This window comes from Triturus cristatus, chromosome 10 (assembly GCF_964204655.1).
Source record: "Triturus cristatus chromosome 10, aTriCri1.1, whole genome shotgun sequence".
Classification (NCBI taxonomy): Eukaryota; Metazoa; Chordata; class Amphibia; order Caudata; family Salamandridae; genus Triturus; species Triturus cristatus.
This window is the reverse complement of record NC_140593.1, coordinates 803,725,610-803,744,939: the sequence shown is the minus strand read 5'-3', so window position 1 is coordinate 803,744,939 and position 19,330 is coordinate 803,725,610. Positions and strand designations below refer to the sequence as shown.

Genomic DNA, 19,330 nt, shown 5'->3' with positions numbered 1-19,330 from the left:
GTAATTGAGTAGCCAGGAGTGATTTTAACCACATGGAAATTCTCTGAAACTCTAAATAAGGGCCTTGGCCTTTATCCTGCATTCGCCCCACCTCTTAACTCCCCTTTGAAAGCTGGCATTTTTTAATTTAAATTGTTTTTTCGGCTAGATTTCCTTAAATAAACTTACAGACTGCCTTATCCTCTTTAATAATAGGACTTGGCCTCATGTTATCAGTGGCGGTCGAGCTAGTCAAATTCCCTTTTTCCCCAAAAGTGATGTCCCACAAACTCAAAAACCATAAAGGCCCCACTGTGACCTCTGCATAAGATGCCCATTATGGATGTTCCTTAGATGGTCAAGCTAAACGGAAGTAGTATTGCAAGAGCCTTAATCCTGCCTCATACGCAGTGGATTAAACTGGCTTCGCAGCTGATGTGAACCACATGATCTTCATGCAACTTCAGAAGCCGAGGTGCCTTCTGCGGACTGCTCTTCAGATAATTCTAGCTTTCTCCAAAAGAGGACTCAAACTGTAGCTATGCCTGTATATGTAGCCCTAGTTGGTCATCCTCCTTATTGGGTGCTTCTGGGCTGTGCACTGCAGCTTTGCTATCTGCAAGGCAGTATCCGCAAGACACACACTATGGCCCTCATTTAGAGGTTGGCAAGCAGCCCATTGTTTGACTATGATAGTAAAGGTCATTACCTCCAAGGCCGAGGTGGACTACTGTCTGCCCTATTTACAGATCTCTGCAGCCTGATGGAGATCTGTCTCTTCAAAAGGGCCACCACCACAGCAGCTCCTCCGAGGGACAAGCATTTGCAATGCAATAGGTCTCGCAGTTACGAGAGTTTAAGCTATTGGTATGACAATGCCTTTTATTTATGTTTTTAAAACAAAAACAAAAATAAAAGGCATTGCTATTTGCAATGACAATAGCTCAAACTCACGTAAATGCGATACTTGTTGCATTGCAAATGCTTGTTTAACGCTAATCTGCTGGTGTGTTCTAGGTGCGCTCATCTTCTGCATAGAGACATCTTTCGCCCCTGCACCGACTGGCCCCGCGCTGCTCACTGGAAGACAACTGGGGCATTCGGCTCCTGTCAATGCCACACATGGCCAATCAGATAACCTCACAGCTGTCCAAGTGCAGGTGGAAAGATCCGTTTTTACAACGGGCACCTGGAGGACATTGGCTCGGAAGTGCCTACAGCTCGGTAACTGTCGCTCGACAAATGACATCCACGCATGTGGATGCACACGCGCCAACACGCACACATAGTGCGCCAGCTGATATAATATACTGCTCCATATGTGAGCGAGAGGCGGTGTCTTATAGCACTGTCCTCGGGTGCCCCGTGCCTAAAAAATGAGTTCCGGAATCCTGATCTCGTGGAAAGCGCTGTGAAGTTCTAATCTAGAGCCAGCTAATACAATATACTGTTCCATTATAAGTGAGCGAGAGGCGGTGTCATACAGCACTGTCCTCGGGCGCCCCGTGCCTAAATAATGAGTTCCGGAATCCTGATCTCGTGGAAAGCGCTTTTATATTCTAATCTAGAGCCATTTTCGCGCTATATAAAACTGCAAAAAAGCTGCTACTTTAGATATGTATGTTAGCTCTCTGACAAAACCCGGATTGTTTTTCTGTAAAACATTATCTTAGTTTGCAGTTTCCACCACTGAATCGTTAAAGTGTCTGAGCTGAACATGAACACGCACTGATTAAAGAAGATATGATCAGTTGGAGACTGGTCATGGGTGTCAATGATCCTTTTTGGCAGCCCGAAATCCTCGTCTGCAGTTCCCAGCATTTTGAAAGTCTGCAGTGCAGTCTTTTATGTTTGGGGATTTAAACAAACATGTACTGAGAGAGGATAGTATTCACGGGACTACTCATAGTGATTACCTTTTTCGAGTAGCGCCTCTGGCTGCAGTCTGCGCTTTCAGACTCTACTATAAAACACAAAAACGTGCTCAATAAATGTAATTTTATATAGTCAATAAATAAAACCTGATAATATTGTACCATCAAAAACCAAGCAGTGCACTGGAAAAGCTTTGTTGTTTCAATCCAATACTATTTGGGACACCTGTCTCTGCATGCCAATCAAACACGTGTCTTTGAAGTAGATTAAGGTAAAAGAGAAATGCTGCAGGTTCCACAGAGGGGGACACCCTCGTGGGGGGCATGCATGGGAAACAGAGTCAATGGTTGGAAATATTCTCTCATCTCGAACAAGCGCTGAATCAGCGACACTGTGATGCTCACAAGTCAGGGCTGACGAAAATCAAGACACGCAGAAGAAACAATGAATCATTAAAAGGTTCAGCTATGAATCACAGCCGGGGCAGCGAGGCACAATGGGGAACTAAGTAACAGGACGCAGGCCCCTGAAATCGGAGCAGGATGCACACCACAACCGCTGATGTGTGCAAAGACATGAGCTCCCAGGCCTCCTACCCACAGTAAGGCTAAGAGGCACTGAGCAATCCAGAGTGGTGTGGGGACACACTGAGTCTGTGAGACCAGATATCAGGCAAGTTGTGAGATTGCGCACACTATCCAAAGGCCTATGTTATGTTCAGCGAATGATATCGCAAGACTTGGCGATGCAGGAGGCAGAGCTCGCGGTATCGATTAGCCGCGGCCAATGGTATGCAAGGAAGAGGAGATTTCGCGCGAACCATCCGTGTGCTGTACATGTGTGCCTGGGGTCTCCTGGTCAGTGACTGTCAGCACAAACCTCCTGCTGGCAGGCCAAAGTAGATTGTAGGTGTCAGAAGAGCGTAAACCTGCTGCGCTCCCGTGCACTGCAGATTGTTGGTCCACTGCCCTCTGTGTGCATCTACTGCCGGAGTACAGGGCCAGTCATTCTCTGGTGTATTTGTATGTACACCCAAGCCCCCACAATGCACACCCAAGCCCCTCGGCGGCCCAAGCGGCATCCAGTGATGCTTGTGTGTGAAGAGCGCCGCCACACACACATACGCCTATGAGTGGAGCCACCGCAAGGGTGCACTGCCAACTTCTAGGCCATAGGTATATAGATTCCAACGCTCCCGTCCCAAACATATACATATAACCAGCGCTCGCCATTGCGGGAAGGCAGGGGGCCATCTGTTTTCACTCAGCCGCGTGTTTATATTTGCATTACGCTTTCATTTTAAGTGAAAGAGCGATGCAAAAAAAACACGCGGATGAGTGAAAACAGATGGCCCCCATAAAGATAAGAAATTGTCTTGCGACAGCAGCAAAGCAGACGACCCTGTCCGGATCGGCAGGACGAAAAGGCGAAACACCTAATTTCCAATGGCAGGCCACCGTTTAGCATAAACGGTGACGCCATCCAATGGAAATGAGGGGCGGGGCTTCAAGCCCCCTTCTGAAAGTCCTCATCCACAATATCTCTCGCCAGCGAACAGCGCATGTGCTGCAACGCTGGGCGAGACCTAAAAAATGATCTGCTTTGTGCTGAGTGAATGTCATATTTCACAGTCGCTCAGCAAACGTTTTTGCTTTACTCAACCTCCCAAAGTGGGAGTTTCTTTTAATAAAAACAAAATACAAATGATCCAGACATGCTGGAAGTTTTCTTCCAGGGTGTGCGGGGAGGCATTTTTTAGGTCGAGCTTAGGCAGTCTGCATGCGCTGTCTTTTCCTCTGCTGCCCTTCTCCCAGATGCAAGTGATCAGGTTTTTTCTTTCGCCCCGAGGGTTCGGCAGTTTTGAAACAGCACCGTTTGGCACCATCTTTTTTCCCTGGCCATGTACTAAACTGCTGTTTGTGCGCCACCCCTTTTTTTATTTTTTAAGCAACGCATGCACTTCTCCATTTCTTTCCTGCCCGTATTTTACTGTATCTTCCCTCCCATCCCTTCCTTTCCCTCTTGTTGCAATGACGCCTCCTCGCTATACCAAAGTATTTTCCAGCAACTGCCGCCACTACTTCCAGAGGTCCAAACAGACCTGTTCCCCACTTTACAATTTCCATTTACTAAACCAGGAGTTCCCCAGATGCTGTTACTACTGTAGTAACATATTTAGTGCAACCACTGTGTATTTCACTTGAGCAATTTTTCGTTGTGAGTGCCATGAGTACCTCTTTAATCTAAAATTGTTAATTTCTTATTCTTAATCTTCTAGGCAGGGCTGCAAACTGCCTCTCTGGTCCCAGTGGTAACTCCTCATTGTAAGTCCTCTAAGCAGTTCTGCTAGCTGCAACTCTGTTCCCATTGGTAATTCCACATTCTAAGTCTTCTAGTCAGTTCTGCAGCTGTGTCTATGTTTCCAGAGGTCAATCTTAGTACTCTAGGCAGTGCTGCTAGTCAGTACTTATTTGCATAAAGCGGTTGTCAATATAGGGTGGCACAGTTGGTTAAAAATTAAGCTGGAATGCAACCCACAGAGATCACCAGTGGTTTAGTATATTCTCAAACATTCTTCCCAAAACCTTTTCTGTGGTAGAAAAAACGCCTATAAAATAAGCACATGGACCCATGGGGGAGTTAGGAAGGTTTTTATATATTTTTTCTAATCACTGTAATGTTTTTCCTGAACAATACCAACAGTGCATTTTATGGAATATGCATGTAAATGTCTTAGGCTACAAACTGCAAAACTATTAGCCCCATGTAGGAGTTAGACTCATTGGAAAATCTACGACAAAGTCGAAAACGTAATATGTTCCCTCTCCTACAACTTACCCATAATAATTGGAGTAGTTTAAAAAAACAGCCTAGGGAGAAACCTGGGCTTTCACTGTGCTTATAGGGTATAACACTGTATTGATCCATCCTTCAAAAATCTGAAAAATATCTGCTCCAATTGCAGTCATGTTGAATGTGAGCGCTTGCTATTTTGTATGGACATTCGCTCTAAATAATACTTTCCATGCCAAGAATATTCCATAATGTTATGAACCAAAAGAAAGATTTTGGTGAATACCTTCCGGTCGTAGTAAAGCTTCAATGCTTGGCTAGTGAGAAACATTTAGTAATCACTGTTGGACTGAGGCAGGTAACAGTGAAAATAGCCTAGCAGGATGATGATTGGCCATGCAGCGAGAGCGGTCACATATTTCTTTAAAGATCTAGGGAAAACATTCTAAAAAGCTGCAGCTTTCTTTCCCAATGGCCATTCAATACTGCCAGAGAAAAAAACAACCTGTTGATTCTGATTCTACATTACAACTTCCTACAACTGAAAAGAGGAGTGTAAAAATGAGACCTATAATCTTGAAAATTTTAAATGCTTGCCTAGTCTTGATATGAAGATCAGGGCGCTTGTGTCTTGTGCTGCACAATCAGGCATACTCACCATTTTTTGTCAGGAACCCCCAGGCTTTTCCGTGGTCTAAATTCTATGAAGTAGAAAAAAACAAAGAGTTGTATTATTTAAAAAAGAAATATCTCACACGTGAATTTATTTGAAATTTACCACACATTACCAATTTATATCTCCTGAAAGAAAAAAGGCTTGGAACGCAGGATAAAGACAAGTGTAGTACTGGATTCATTGTGCAAGCTCTAGATACAGCACAGTGTGTTACTTCACTAGTTCTGGAAGCACACACAAGTCTGTCAACACACTGGACCATGATCTGTAAAGCTCTTCTACTCCAGTACTGGACCCCACACGGATGACTACATTCACACCTCACTTCTGACCTTTTATTGAGGCCTACTTGTGAAGTACCCGCTTCTCATATGCACTGAAACCCCCCCCCAAAAAAATCACTGTATAACTTGTGTCGATAATGGTAAATGCCCCGTTTGCTTTGGAAAAATGTGGGTTCACCTGTTGGGAACAAGATTTAGACTACTGCTAAGAGATCCAGATTCAACCCTTGCTAAGGGAGGCGATCATGGGCTACTACAGCAATATCACTGCACTCTAAGGGATATTATCATGGTTGCTTATTATGCATACATGTCAAGTGTAGGCCACTTGAAACTTAGGCAATCACATTAGGTAAATCACAATGCATTGTTTAAAGGCACCCCAACTTTCACATTGAGGGAACCAGGGGGAGCAGGGCGCCAGCCGGTCTCCACTGGGTATGTTTGCACAATGGAACGGGCCATCAGGTGCAAGCAAGGAGTCGTTAGGGACAGACGGGCGCACGAGGGAAGTTATTTATAGAGGTTGGCTGGGGCAGGAAAATCACTCGCGTTGGAAGGCGTCGGGCAAGTAATGATTCATTTTTTTGTATTAGGCAGTATTTTACAACTGCATCATTGTGGGGAAATTGTTGGGGGATTATGGCAGGTGACGAGGAAGTGAAGGAGGCCATTTGTGTCCTCTGTGCGGCAGGCAGGGAGGATTTACTTCAGCCCGGGGTTCCTGGGGAGGCTTGGATGGGGCTTGACTGGCCCAAAAGGAAGGCAGTGCGCAGTGTATCAGCCGCAGTCGCTAAATGTTTAAACACTTCCATTGCCGCTGGGTGTGAGGAAAATGGCCAATTGTTACCGGTTCACTCACCGGTTACAGAAAACACGCTGGAAGATCCTGCAGCGCCCTCCGCACTATCGCCAGCTGCCGGGCAGGTTCTAAACACCGAGGCTCGCAGCACGCACAGCGTTCTACAGCAGGCAGGTGGAGGGTGCGGTCTAAGGGAGGAGCCGGGAGAACAAAGGGAGGCGCCCCCGGTAGAACTTCCTTGACGACGCTGAAGAGTGTCAAGGGGAGGCGGGCCAGGCATGCTTGTCATGCAAAGCCGGGTTTTTCCCAGTTGAAGGAGACGGGCCCCTCCTCGGTGGGTCTGAATTCAGAATTGTTTGTTCCAGGTAAATATAACACATTTACGGTGCAAGGCCAGACATTCTTGCTAAGCGCTGCGCCCACAATTCATTATGTATGCTCCCCAGCTTTGCCCAGTGATAACAAAACCTCCCACTTCTCTCCCAGCAATGTTTTCAGGCAATATGTGCTTTGCTCAGCAGGGTTTGTTTTTGAGGCGGGCCTCCAGTGATGGGGGAAGTTTTTTTACAGTCTGAATTTAAGAACTGTGTTAGGCCAGTTAAAGTGCATACATGGTCACAACAGGAAGCTTACCGGGACGCCTCAATTTTAGAGGGTGGTCCTAATAGGAAGTTGGTTGGGCAAAAATTATTTTTCAGACAGGGATTGGGCCGACAGTATCAGAGCATAGAGGGGATGATGCAGCATGAAATTTCTAAGTCGGGGGAAGGTCAGTGGGTTTGGGTACAGCGAGACGTTAAGGCTAGGGCTGACAGCAGGTCCACTACTTGGTGAGGGAGGGAGGTGTGGGCACAAAGAAAAAGCCAGGTCTGAGCGGCTTGAAAGGGAAGACACCAGTTTGCACCCAGATGGAGACAGCTGGCGCGAGAGGCTTGACAACAGAGCATGTAGCGGCTTTTTCACGTTGCCCCGAAGACAAAGAAAGACCTAGAGAGGATGTTCCTTCCACGTCTGCAAAAGCTAAGCCCAAGTCAAAATTTCAATGGAGATTTTATGATGGTGGGGTTGGTGATGAGGATATTCCGGGTGGGAGTGGGGCTGTTTTGGGTAGCGATGAAGAACATTTGGATTGTGCAATGGAAAGCGATGATCTGCTAGAAGGTGAATTGAGGGATGGGAATTGTGGGGAAGATGGGGGATTTCTATGCATAACATGGGGGAATCAAAGGGGTTTGTGGGGTGGGGGGGCAAAACAGTGTTTTTAGTCTATTGCAGAAGTCAAGTGCGGACTGAGCAACGGAGCAGGACACCAAGCGATGGACAGGCCCAAGTCGGTCCTCAGGATTTTCGCAGATGATCATCACAATTGCCAAAAGGTAAGGCAGAATGGTGGGCAGCATGGCAACAATTGGGCAAACCAAAGAAAGTTACCAGAGCTATTGGTGTTGGGGTGGGGTGGAGGATTTTGGGTATTGAATTAGTAACAAGTAAACAAAGGGACTTGCAATCTGAAGTTGCGCTTAGGAACAAATCAAAAGGGTCTGTGTTCGTTGAGGAGGTCAGCAGTAAACACCATAAGGAGGTAACTGAGAATGAACAAGATGACCAAGCCGATGAGGAGGAGGATAAGAATATTCATACGAAACTTCCTTACATGGGTATTAGTATGCCCTTGGGTTCTCATTTATCGGAAAAGACAAAAAATAGAATTTGGAGAAATGAGTTGGTTGATGTCTTTAACTTCTTACATAGAGATATTCAAGCCAAGGAAGGCTCTAATGAGGAAGAATGGGAATTAACTAGGAGACCAAGAGGTCCCAAGACAATTGAGAATTGGACATCTGCTTTTCTTATTTATCCAAGCATTGATTGTGAAAAGCACCAGGATAGAGCGTGGCTATGTTTAAATACATGGACATAATTAGAAAGGCACAAATGTATTTTGGCGGTTCAGCCTGGTTAGGTTATGATGAAGAGTTTAGAGCCAGGATGAGTATTTTTAACGACAAGACCATGGGGTGATTTTGACTCGAGAGTTGTGGTTACAATGGATGGCTTCTTCGCATCTGCCAGCTACAACACACACAGCAAGTGGTTTACCAGTCACTTACCAGCCCTTTCAGTATAGTCTCGCCCAGTCTGGGGCAGGGTTTTATGGGAGGGGACAACCGCAGGTTTCAGGAGCATGCTGGAACTTTAATAGGGGTTTCTGCAACAGACAATTCTGCCGTTACAAGCATGAGTGTTTCCAATGTGGGGAGAAAAATCCACTCACCCAATGTTTTGTGGGCCAGGGGTTTAGAGAGCAAGGGAGAGGTCAGAAGGGAAGAGGCCAGCCATTTCAATTTACAGCAAAGGGCCAAATGCCAGTTAAGTTGGAGGTCTTGTTGCGCTGGTTAAAATTCTTTCCAGATTCAGAGGCAGATTCAAAGAGAGATTTAATATTGGTTACCAAGGACCTAGGCAGAAACGGTGGTCAGATAATTTAAAATCAGCTAAGGAGTTTCCCATGGTTGTTCAGCAGAAGCTCAATTCGGAAGTAGCGGCAGGCAGCGTAGCGGCCCTTTCTTACATTGCCCCATGGACAACTTAATCGTTTCTCCTCTGGGTGTTGTGCCTAAGAAAACTGTGGGGAAGTTTTGTTTAATACACCACTTATCTTGGCCGGAGGGCTCGTAAGTCAATGACTTTATTTCACAAGAAGATTCTAGTATGTCTTACGCATCAGTGGACGATGCATTGAAGCTGGTTAGATCAGCTGGGAGAGCTGCAGATCTGAAAAACTGAAGGTCCCAGCACAAAATTGACTTTTTGGGGAATTGAAATAGACACAATGGAGATGATAGCCAGGCTACCAGCTGTGAAAGTTCAGGAGATAATGTCTTTCTTGTTGTCTGTGATTAATTAAAAGAAACTGGAGCTCAGAAAGGTGCAGAGATTATTGGGTTATCTGAATTACGCATGTAGAGTAGTCAGAGCAGGCAGAACCTTTTGTAGGCGTTTGGGCATGGTGCCTTTCTCTCTCTCATCACAGAGTGCGTATATCCATGGCTATCAGGGCTGATCTGCACATATGGTTGCAGTTTCTTGCGGAGTTCAATGGAGTGTCTTCGTTTTTTACGGATGACAATATGATCTGGCAGATACACATATTCTCCGACGTGTCTGGTGCAAAAGGCTTTGGAATATTCTGGGAACGTTGTTGGTGTGCTGAAAGATGGCCTGTACAATGGTTGAATCAAGGTCGCAGCATAGCATTTTTAGAGTTCTTCACGCTGCTAGTGGCATTGTTTGTGTGGGGTGAGGAGTTCAAGAACAGATCAGTCCTTTTCAATGTAGAAAATTTGGCTGTGGTTGAGTTGATTAACAAACATAAGGCAAGGGATTTTAAAGTTTTGCGGCTTTTACATGCCTTTATGCTGAAATGTCTGCAACTTAACATTGTTTTTAAAGCACAACCCATTCCTGGAGTTAATCATAGTATAGCAGACGCTCTGTCTCGTTTTCAGTGGAGGAAATTTTGAGATCTAGCACCTGGGGAGGAGCACAAGAAGACTCAGATCCCGCAGTGCGTTTGGGCCTGGGGGGAGTGAGGGTAGTAGAACTGGTAGAAAACTCAGTTGCAGCCTCCACACGAAGAAGTGATAAACAAGCTTGGAAAGAATTCATAAGTTATGGTAACAATGTTGCACAGGCTGGGAGTATGGTCAATGAAGAGCAGTTTTTATTGGGTTTCGTACTGCAGTTGATAAATAAAGGTCTTTCACACACTACTATCTTCGGAAAATTAGCAGGTATTTCTTTCTTTGGGCAGTTGTGGTGGGGTAGGGTCCCGGCGGGCCAAATTCTGGTGAAAAAAATGATTTCAAGATTTAAGTAGGGAACAGAGTGGTACCAAACTGCTGCGAGAACCAGTGATTTTTGATTTGTTAACCCCTTCGCTGCTGCGGACATTCCGCTGCAGCGCTGGGGGGGGCAGGGGGGCAGCGCGGTGGGCCTGTGCTCATGACGGAGCCGCTCCGTCATGAGCCACAGTTGAGCTGTGCTCATGACGGAACGGTTCCGTCATGACTCCGCCCATTTGCGTTGTCGCCCCGCACAGGCGGGGAAACAGCGCCGCGCAGGCGGAGCGGCCGCCGACAGGATTGTCATGACGGAACCGTTCCGTCATGAGCACACGCCAACCGTGGCTCATGACGGAACGGTTCCGTCATGAGCAGGGAAGGGGTTAAAGCAAATGTTGTTACAGTTGCCAATTTGCTTACCTTTGGTCAACAAGTAAACTCAGTGGCATCAAAAACAGCTTATGTGATTAGGACAGTCAGGAAAATACTGCCGTTCTTGCACCAGAGTAGCCTGCAAACAGTGGTCACGGCTATTGTATTGTCAAGGCTGGACTACTGCAACAGTCTGTAGCTAAATGTTCAACAAAGATTCCTAAACAGACTTCAACTGCTGCAGAATGCAGCTGCCAGACTTCTTACTGGCACCTCCAGGTTCCCTCCCATATCCAAGGAAATAAAAAGCACTGCACTGGCTCCCGGTAAGGAATCAGGTGCGTTTTAAATCCCTCTGTTTGTCCCGCTTCAAGGTAAAGGACCAGACTATTTAAAACGGCAGTTCCATTGGGACATACCGAAAAGAACATTTCGCTCACTGGGTGCCAAGTTCGTCTTAGTGCCACACACTAAAAAAGCTCAGTGGGGCGGTACAAGTTTTGCTCACTGTGCGGCAAAAGCCTGGAACAATTTGCGGTTTCACCTGAGAAATGCCACGGCTCTCTTACCTTTCAGGAAAGGCTTAAAAACCTGGCTTTTTGCCCAATAAAACTCTTTCCTTCCGTTTCTTGTCTAATGGAGATGTAACTAGCGCAAGGACACCCCCGGGTAACCGCTGCGTTTTAAAAATATCATTAACATAACGAGCTTGAATGTTTCAAATTTAGGTTGTGCTTTCTTTGGTTGTTTTCTGGGGCATTCTGAGCATCCGAGTTGTTGGGTCTAAGGAACAAGGCAGGTATACGTAGCGATGACGTTTTTCTAGAGCAACACAGATTAAGGATATGGTTAAGGGCATCTAAGACGGATTAGGCAGAGGTAAATCGGTGTCATTGAACAAAAGTGGGGTGGAGGGTTGTTGCCCGGTAATGGAATGGGATAATTTTCAGACTTCCAGTTTTTGTAAACCAGGGGAAAAATTGCCACAATAATGGAAACAGGATTTCTATTGCTCAGCTATTAGCAGTAATGAGGACAGTGGCGGTCCGTCCATTGGGGGCGTTGCCCCACTAAGCACAGTCACTCACAGTCATCATGGATGCTAACATTATGAAAATTTAAATAAATATTTTGGAAATCGATCGATCGCACGCACTGTGCCACCGACTCGCGCACTCCGGGATAAGCCCGACTCAATGTGGACGGCACTGGGGGCGGGGCTGCTGCAGTGAGTGACTGACACAGCGCGAATAGTGCAGCAGGCAGCAGCAGCAGTGTGCGCATGTCAATTTTTGGGCTAGTCATGACTGGCCCGAACATGCGCACACGCACACAATACCTTGACCTTCCCTCCTCCCCTAGCGACTCAGTCTCAGACAGGGTGTGGCGAGGCGAGGGACCCTTCATACCGCAGCCCCCGGGTCTCATTATGGGCAGGGAGTAACCCTGCTCTTGGCCCAATCCTGTTGCAGTGCGCTGCTAATGCAGCGCCATGATTGGCTAAGACACCGCGCAGCCTGCATGGTGCCGCGCGTGGGTGGTGGCCGCACTTGTATGGCCAATCACAGTGTGGCTGGCTTATGTGAAGCCAAGCCATGCAGTAGTGATTGGCCATTGATTTCCCGACGCGTACGCTGATCCGCTCGCTGACTCGCCAGTCGGCACGTGTCGCTCGACCCCGCGCCAGTGCTGCCACATGACTCGAGTCACTCACGGACACGGAGTCAGTCACCAGTCGCACTGTCGCAGTCGTCGTTATTCACCTGGCCGGGCAGAAAGGTAAGGCGGCACTGATGTTCTATGCAAATATGCATTGATTTATGATTTTTGAACCTGAATCACCATAGATGGCGGCGCGCCCGCAAGGTTTTGTATTTTGTTTGCTTTTGAAACATGCACAATTGCCTCCATTGCCTCATGGAACGTAACGTTTGTTTTAGTGTTTTGAGTGTCTGCCAAACGGCCCAAACCTACGTAGTACGCGGCCGCGGCCTAGTTAATCTCTCCCTCACTCCCACAGTTTTCATCTCTCACAACCGGTTATTTCTTCCCCTTTGACCTTTCTCGACGCTCCCCACACCACCCACACGTCCCCCTCGCGCCTCAGTCCTTTGTGCCCCTCTCCATCACCTTAGTACGTTCACGGCCTGTCACAACAGTTTTCTGAGCGGTGTCAGCGCTCGAGGCCCTGCTCGCATTATAAAGTTTCAGGACAGCCGTCTTGCGAGGCCAAAGTGAGCTGGAAGGTGGTACCTTTTCAGTCTGTTTATTCCCCCCTCGGCCCTCGCATTATCGCATACCCTTTCCTCAATAAAAACCTACAAAATGTGGTTTTGTGCTGCTGAGTCACGCGTTGTAGTGTCATAGATTTGTGTCCAGCGCCTAGAATTTATGCCATTTAGTGCAGTATACCTTCTACTTGTACTTTGTACTCTTTTGTAACATGCACACGTCACCTTTCCTTTTGTAACGTATCGTTTGCTACCTCTTGTATTTTGTTTGCTTTTGAAACATGCACAATTGCCTCCATTGCCTCATGTAACGTAACGTTTGTTTTAGTGTTTTGAGTGTCTGCCAAACCTACGTAGTACGCGGCCGCGGCCTATCCCTCTATACTGGCCCATCATCACTGACCTTTTCAGTCTGTTTATTCCCCCCTCGGCCCTCGCATTATCGCATACCCTTTCCTCAATAAAAACCTACAAAATGTGGTTTTGTGCTGCTGAGTCACGCGTTGTAGTAGTGTCATAGATTTGTGTCCAGCGCCTAGAATTTATGCCATTTAGTGCAGTATACCTTCTACTTGTACTTTGTACTCTTTTGTAACATGCACACGTCACCTTTCCTTTTGTAACGTATCATTTGCTACCTCTTGTATTTTGTTTGCTTTTGAAACATGCACAATTGCCTCCATTGCCTCATGTAACGTAACGTTTGTTTTAGTGTTTTGAGTGTCTGCCAAACCTACGTAGTACGCGGCCGCGGCCTACCCCTCTATACTGGCCCATCATCACTGACCTTTTCAGTCTGTTTATTCCCCCCTCGGCCCTCGCATTATCGCATACCCTTTCCTCAATAAAAACCTACAAAATGTGGTTTTGTGCTGCTGAGTCACGCGTTGTAGTAGTGTCATAGATTTGTGTCCAGCGCCCAGAATTTATGCCATTTAGTGCAGTATTATACCTTCTACTTGTACTTTGTACTCTTTTGTAACATGCACATGTCACCTTTCCTTTTGTAACGTATCGTTTGCTACCTCTTGTATTTTGTTTGCTTTTGAAACATGCACAATTGCCTCCATTGCCTCATGTAACGTAACGTTTGTTTTAGTGTTTTGAGTGTCTGCCAATTATTGCAATATTTTACCTCTACTCTACTTGTACTTTGTATGCTTTTGTAACATGCACACATATCACTTTTTCCTTTCGTAACGTATCGTTTGCTCCCTCTTGTATTTTGTTTCCTCTTGATACTTGCACAATTGTCACTATTGCCTTTGCAACATGCTCACTTGTACTTTTCTCCTCATGCATCATTACTGTTCCTATTGTGAAGCGCACTGCTGACACCTTCAGGTAAAGTCCGCGCTATATAAAAACGCATTAAATAAAATACAATAAAGGGGGAGCTTCGGCACCTATCAAAGGACTGACACTAGGCTTTGTTTTTCGTAGGATTTTGGTTATTTTGGTGTCCATTGTAATTGTGAGTCTTCTCTGAGTAGAGCCTTGAGCTTATTGTGCGACATTACACATGTACGCTTGTGTTATGTCGTAGAAAATGGTTAAAAGGATGCTACTACTGATAACGAGACTTATGACTTCCAAAGATGTGACAGACGGTCACTACAGGGCAATGACGTCACACAATCCCATGTCGACGAGTACCGATTACCTCTGCCAATATAACCCACAATACCTTTTCTCTTACACAAGGACCTATTTGGAGATGGGAATTGATAACAGTAAAAGAGTTAATTTAGTTTGGGGCTTCTCACACCTATGAGCCGTTAACAGGCGGAGACTAGAATGGAGAATTTCCATGGTTTTATAATCTGACAACAAGGCACAATGCCATAACACGTGTACTTCAAGCAGAACGCGCCGTGTTTGCTTTGGGAGCTGCTCTTGTTCTCAATCTCAACTGCGGTCCAAGCCAAGGTCCCCAAATGGCCAAAGTGTTCCGACCCTACTACTCGACTCTCTATAGTGCTGCAGCTGCTGGCTGCTAGTGGTAAGTGAGGGTGTGAGAGTCACGAGTCGCACTGTCGCAGTCGTCGTTATTCACCTGGCCTGGCAGAAAGGTAAGGCGGCACTGTGACTGATGTTCTATGCATTGATTTTTGAACCTGAATCACCATAGATGGCGGCGCGCCCGCAAGGTCTGATTAACGGTTAATCAGACCTTGCGGGCGCGCCGCCATCTATGGTGATTCAGGTTCAAAAAACGAGAGACTCACCACTAAACTGGATCTTGCCCTGACTTAACCTACGTAGTACGCGGCCGCGGCCTACCCCTCTATATACTGGCCCATCATCACTGACCTTTTCAGTCTGTTTATTCCCCTCTGAACTGGAAACCCCCAGTGTTAGCATTAGGCTTCAGGAGAGTTCATGTACCTGATGCAGGTCACAAAATGCACATGAGGTCAGTGAGTCACTGCATTTGTCAGAGAGATCATTTTGTTAATTGCAGTTTGTAAGTAAAAATCCTAACATACAACAGTGAGCTATGAACTGTCATCTAAGAGCTGCATGCAAACTGCAAGGTAAAAATTGTAGCGTTATGTTTTTTTCCCCCAGTCTTTGTTTGATTACCCTAATCTTTCAAAAATAAATGGTTATATTTTTATTTTCAGCACCTGGTAAAGCCTGACAAGTTGCAACTGGAACCTTTACCTAATTTTTGGGCAATTTTTGGACAAAGAACAAGAGGCCCCAACCTCCTTTGCTGCTCTTTCATCCCAGCTACGACCCAGCAAACACCAGTGTTAAAGGTAAGGAAACTGATGATATTTTTATTTAGATTGGAGTTAGGGCTATGTTTCTGGTCACTCTACATGGTGGTTGGGGTGGGTGCACATTCTGTACATTGTACCCTCCCTCAGTGGATGGAATTTACTAATACTGAGCCTTATCCCTGTGGTTTGGGCAATAACGGTTGTGAAAGGCACTATCTATTCCTTGCCTTCAAGGCCCTCAAACAGTGTCTGTTTCAGTGCCTTCAGCAACCACTATGGCACACAGAGGCAGCGAGCAGCGGTAAGGCTGTATTTTTAGCAGTCCTGTTGCGCAAAGGGGAGCTGTTGGATTGGAGATATATTGCGAAAATGCACAAGATAGATGTATTTATACTGAAATTTGATATTATTGCACCAAATCTTATACGTTGTACTTTGACTATTGACAGGCTTCTTTCATATTGGTAAGGACAACATCGACATGATGAATACGGTAGAACAATTAATTACACGGTCATTCCATGCACAGCAACTAGAAGAGAAACTACAGATAAAGAGATTAGGACCTGATCGGCCAGACCTACAACTACAACAAGTTACCCAGGACAGAGGAAAATCTTACACACGTACATTCTCAAACACCTGGTACACAAAAGCTGATTGGCTTACAGGGTGTCCGACAAGAAACAAACTGTTCTGCTTCCCCTGCTTGCTGTTTAATGGTGATTTTCCTTGGACAAGAGAAGGAGTGATAGACTTGAAGCATCTGTCTGAAAAAATCAAGAAGCATGCACACACAAAAAAGCATATGGAAAACGTAACAAGACTGGGAATGTTGGGAGACACACCGATTGAGCAGCACATAAGCAGTGCATACCGCCAAACAATACAGAAACACAATGAAACAGTTGATAGGAATAGGCACATACTATCAAAATTTATTGATTGCATTCGTTTCTGTGGTGCTTTCGAACTGGCATTGCGAGGCCACGATGAATCAGAAGATTCCACAAATTCAGGAATATACAAAGGCCTTGTGGATTTAATAGCAAGCATAGACAAAGAAATGGAAGTACATTTAGCAACTGCTACAGTCTTTAAGGGCACCTCTAAAACTATCCAAAATGAACTCCTTGAGTGTATGCTCGAAATTCTGAGAAGCCATATTGTCCAAGAGTTGCAAAACACAGACTTTGTGGCTATTCAGGCTGATGACACCACTGATGTGGCCACACAAACACAGTCCGTATTAGTCTTTCGGTACCTGGACAATGACAATAATGTTGTGGAGAGGTTCTATGGTTTCACTCATTTAAGAGACTCAACTGCAGAAACCATTACTGCAGCTATACTGCGTCAACTCAACTTCATTTTTCCAGAGGTGCACCAAAAAAAAAAACTTATTGCACAAAGCTATGATGGTGTGTCCGTAATGAGTGGAAGCCTTGGTGGAGTACAGAAAAGAATTAGAGATGTGTACCCTTATGCTCATTACGTGCACTGTTACGCCCACCAACTTAATCTTATTATGCAGCAGGCAGTATCAAAGATCTCCGAGACACGAATTTTCTTTCTGGATGTAGGAGGCATGGCAGCATTCTTCTCACGTTCCCCAAAAAGAACGGAAGCACTTCAGGAGATTGTGGACAAAAGGGTTCCAAGGGGATCCTCAACTCGTTGGAACTTTAACATACGTACAGTCCAACTAATATATCAATATAGGGAGGACCTTGTGAAATGTTTACATAATATAGAAGTCAATGACACCTTTGATTTCAAAACTCAAAGTGAAGCCCGTGGCTTTGCTAGAACACTAGAAGATAGAGAGTTTCAGTTCTTTCTGTTTTTATTTCAAGACATAATGTCAGCTGTCGAAAATGTATACAATCAGTTACAAGCACGAGAGATCGATACTGTCTCTGTGAAAAGAAATACCGCTATGTTTGTCGAGCGCATAAGCATAGAGAGAAATGAGGTTGACAATTTAGACAGCAAACTGCCAGAGGCTTCAATTTTTGGAAACCACAGGAAAAACATCACCACTCTGGTCCGAAATGCAAAGGAGATATGTGACATTGTAATTGTGCATGCACAAGAACAGTTTGCTTTCACAAAATATTTGGTGAGTGCCGCATTATTGGAAAGTCAAAACTTTGCAAAATATGGTGAATCCTTCCCTCAGCATGCTCTGCATGAGGCTGTGGAAGCTTATCCCATGCTCAACCAAGAGGACCTCAAAAGTGAGCTGACTGTACTGTACTCAATGCCTGTGTACCGAAATGCCAGAGATGCCAGGGCTTTGCTGACTTTAATTCATAAACTTAATATGGAAAAGACATTTACAGAGACAGTGACTTTACTTAAAATTGTCATAACCACTCCTATGACAACAGCAGAGGCAGAACGATCTTTTTCCGCCTTAAAGAGGATTAAGACATTCCTAAGAAACACCATGCTTCAGGAAAGACTGAATGCTTTGGCAATGCTTTCTATAGAGAGCAAGTTAGTTCAAAATATCTCTGATTTTAACGTTCAAGTAATTGAAAAGTTTGCTGCTCTTAAAGACAGACGTGCTGAGTTTAGATACAAAAAGTAACCATATGTATGTTCAATGCTGCTAGTTTCCGACCACCTGTTTAGTTGTTTGTTAAATAAAAAACACCTGTGAGGTACTCAGAAATGCATTATATCTCAAAGTCTGTTATGAAGCTCTGTGGTTATACTGAATAAGCAGCTACCTATGTTATATGACATGATCTCTTTATTACTGTAATAACTGCACTTTCTTCATTGCTTTATTAACCTTTCTGCTTTCTCAAATTTGCTTGCAAATGCACCATTTTTCCACTCTTTTTTCAAAATTTTCGCGGGGGGAGATCACCCCCGAACCCCCCTTAGGTTGTTCCGGCTCGCTCGCTACGCTCGCTCGCTATGCTGAAGTATACCAAACATTTTACGCCACACCACTTTCAAATGTCACCGTCCGCCACTGAATGAGAAAGGTGATAAACAGGTTGGGTAAGAATCCTATGCTTTTTGGCACACACTTTTTCGAATTGGGGCAGCGACAGAAGCTGCAAGACTGGGTTGGTCATGGTCAGATATACGTAGGATCAGGAGATGGAAATCAAAATGTTGTGAAAAATATGTTAGAAAATAATTAGTTGTATCTTGTTCTTGTATGGTTGCTAACATTTGTTTTTCTACCTAGGTTGTGTAGAAGGGCTTTTATATTGGAAAAAGACAACCTGGATAGTGGGACATTCCTTCATTAAATGGGCAGCTTTATATACTGAGCAACACATTTATGGGAGATCTCTTGGACTTCCCAGTGTTTGTCACGAGGTGGTATGGAAAGGAAAAGGGGGAATGCGTTGGGGGGGGGATTGTTTCATACTCTGTCTCTAATGTTCTCTATCGGGGGTCCACCTGATGTGTTGATCATTCATCTAGGTGAAAATGATTTGGTAAATGTATCTGGTATGTCCTTAACCCTTTCGCTGCGGCGGGAATTCCGCCGCAGCGCTGGGGGGGGTTTGAGGGCAGCGCGGTGGCGCGGTGCTCATGACGGAGCCACTCCGTCATGAGCCACGGTTGAGCTGTGCTCATGACGGAGTGGTTCCGTCATGACTCCGCCCACTGCGCTAATCGCCCGCACAGGCGGGGAATTAGCGCCGCGTGGGCGGCGCGGCCGCCAACGGCCGCAGCATGACGGAACCACTCCGTCATGAGCACACGGCGACC

General features: G+C 45.5%; 1 protein-coding gene across 1 annotated transcript in view; it reads right to left on the bottom strand.

The window, feature by feature from the left end:
• MRPS34 (mitochondrial ribosomal protein S34) overlaps positions 1-19,330 on the bottom strand; it is a 58,430-nt gene that overhangs the window by 6,021 nt on the left and 33,079 nt on the right. Inside the window, exon 2 of the mRNA XM_085628362.1 lies at positions 5,306-5,348. Coding sequence (XP_085484488.1) covers positions 5,306-5,348 — 43 coding nt within the window. The remainder of the gene's footprint in view (positions 1-5,305; positions 5,349-19,330) is intronic.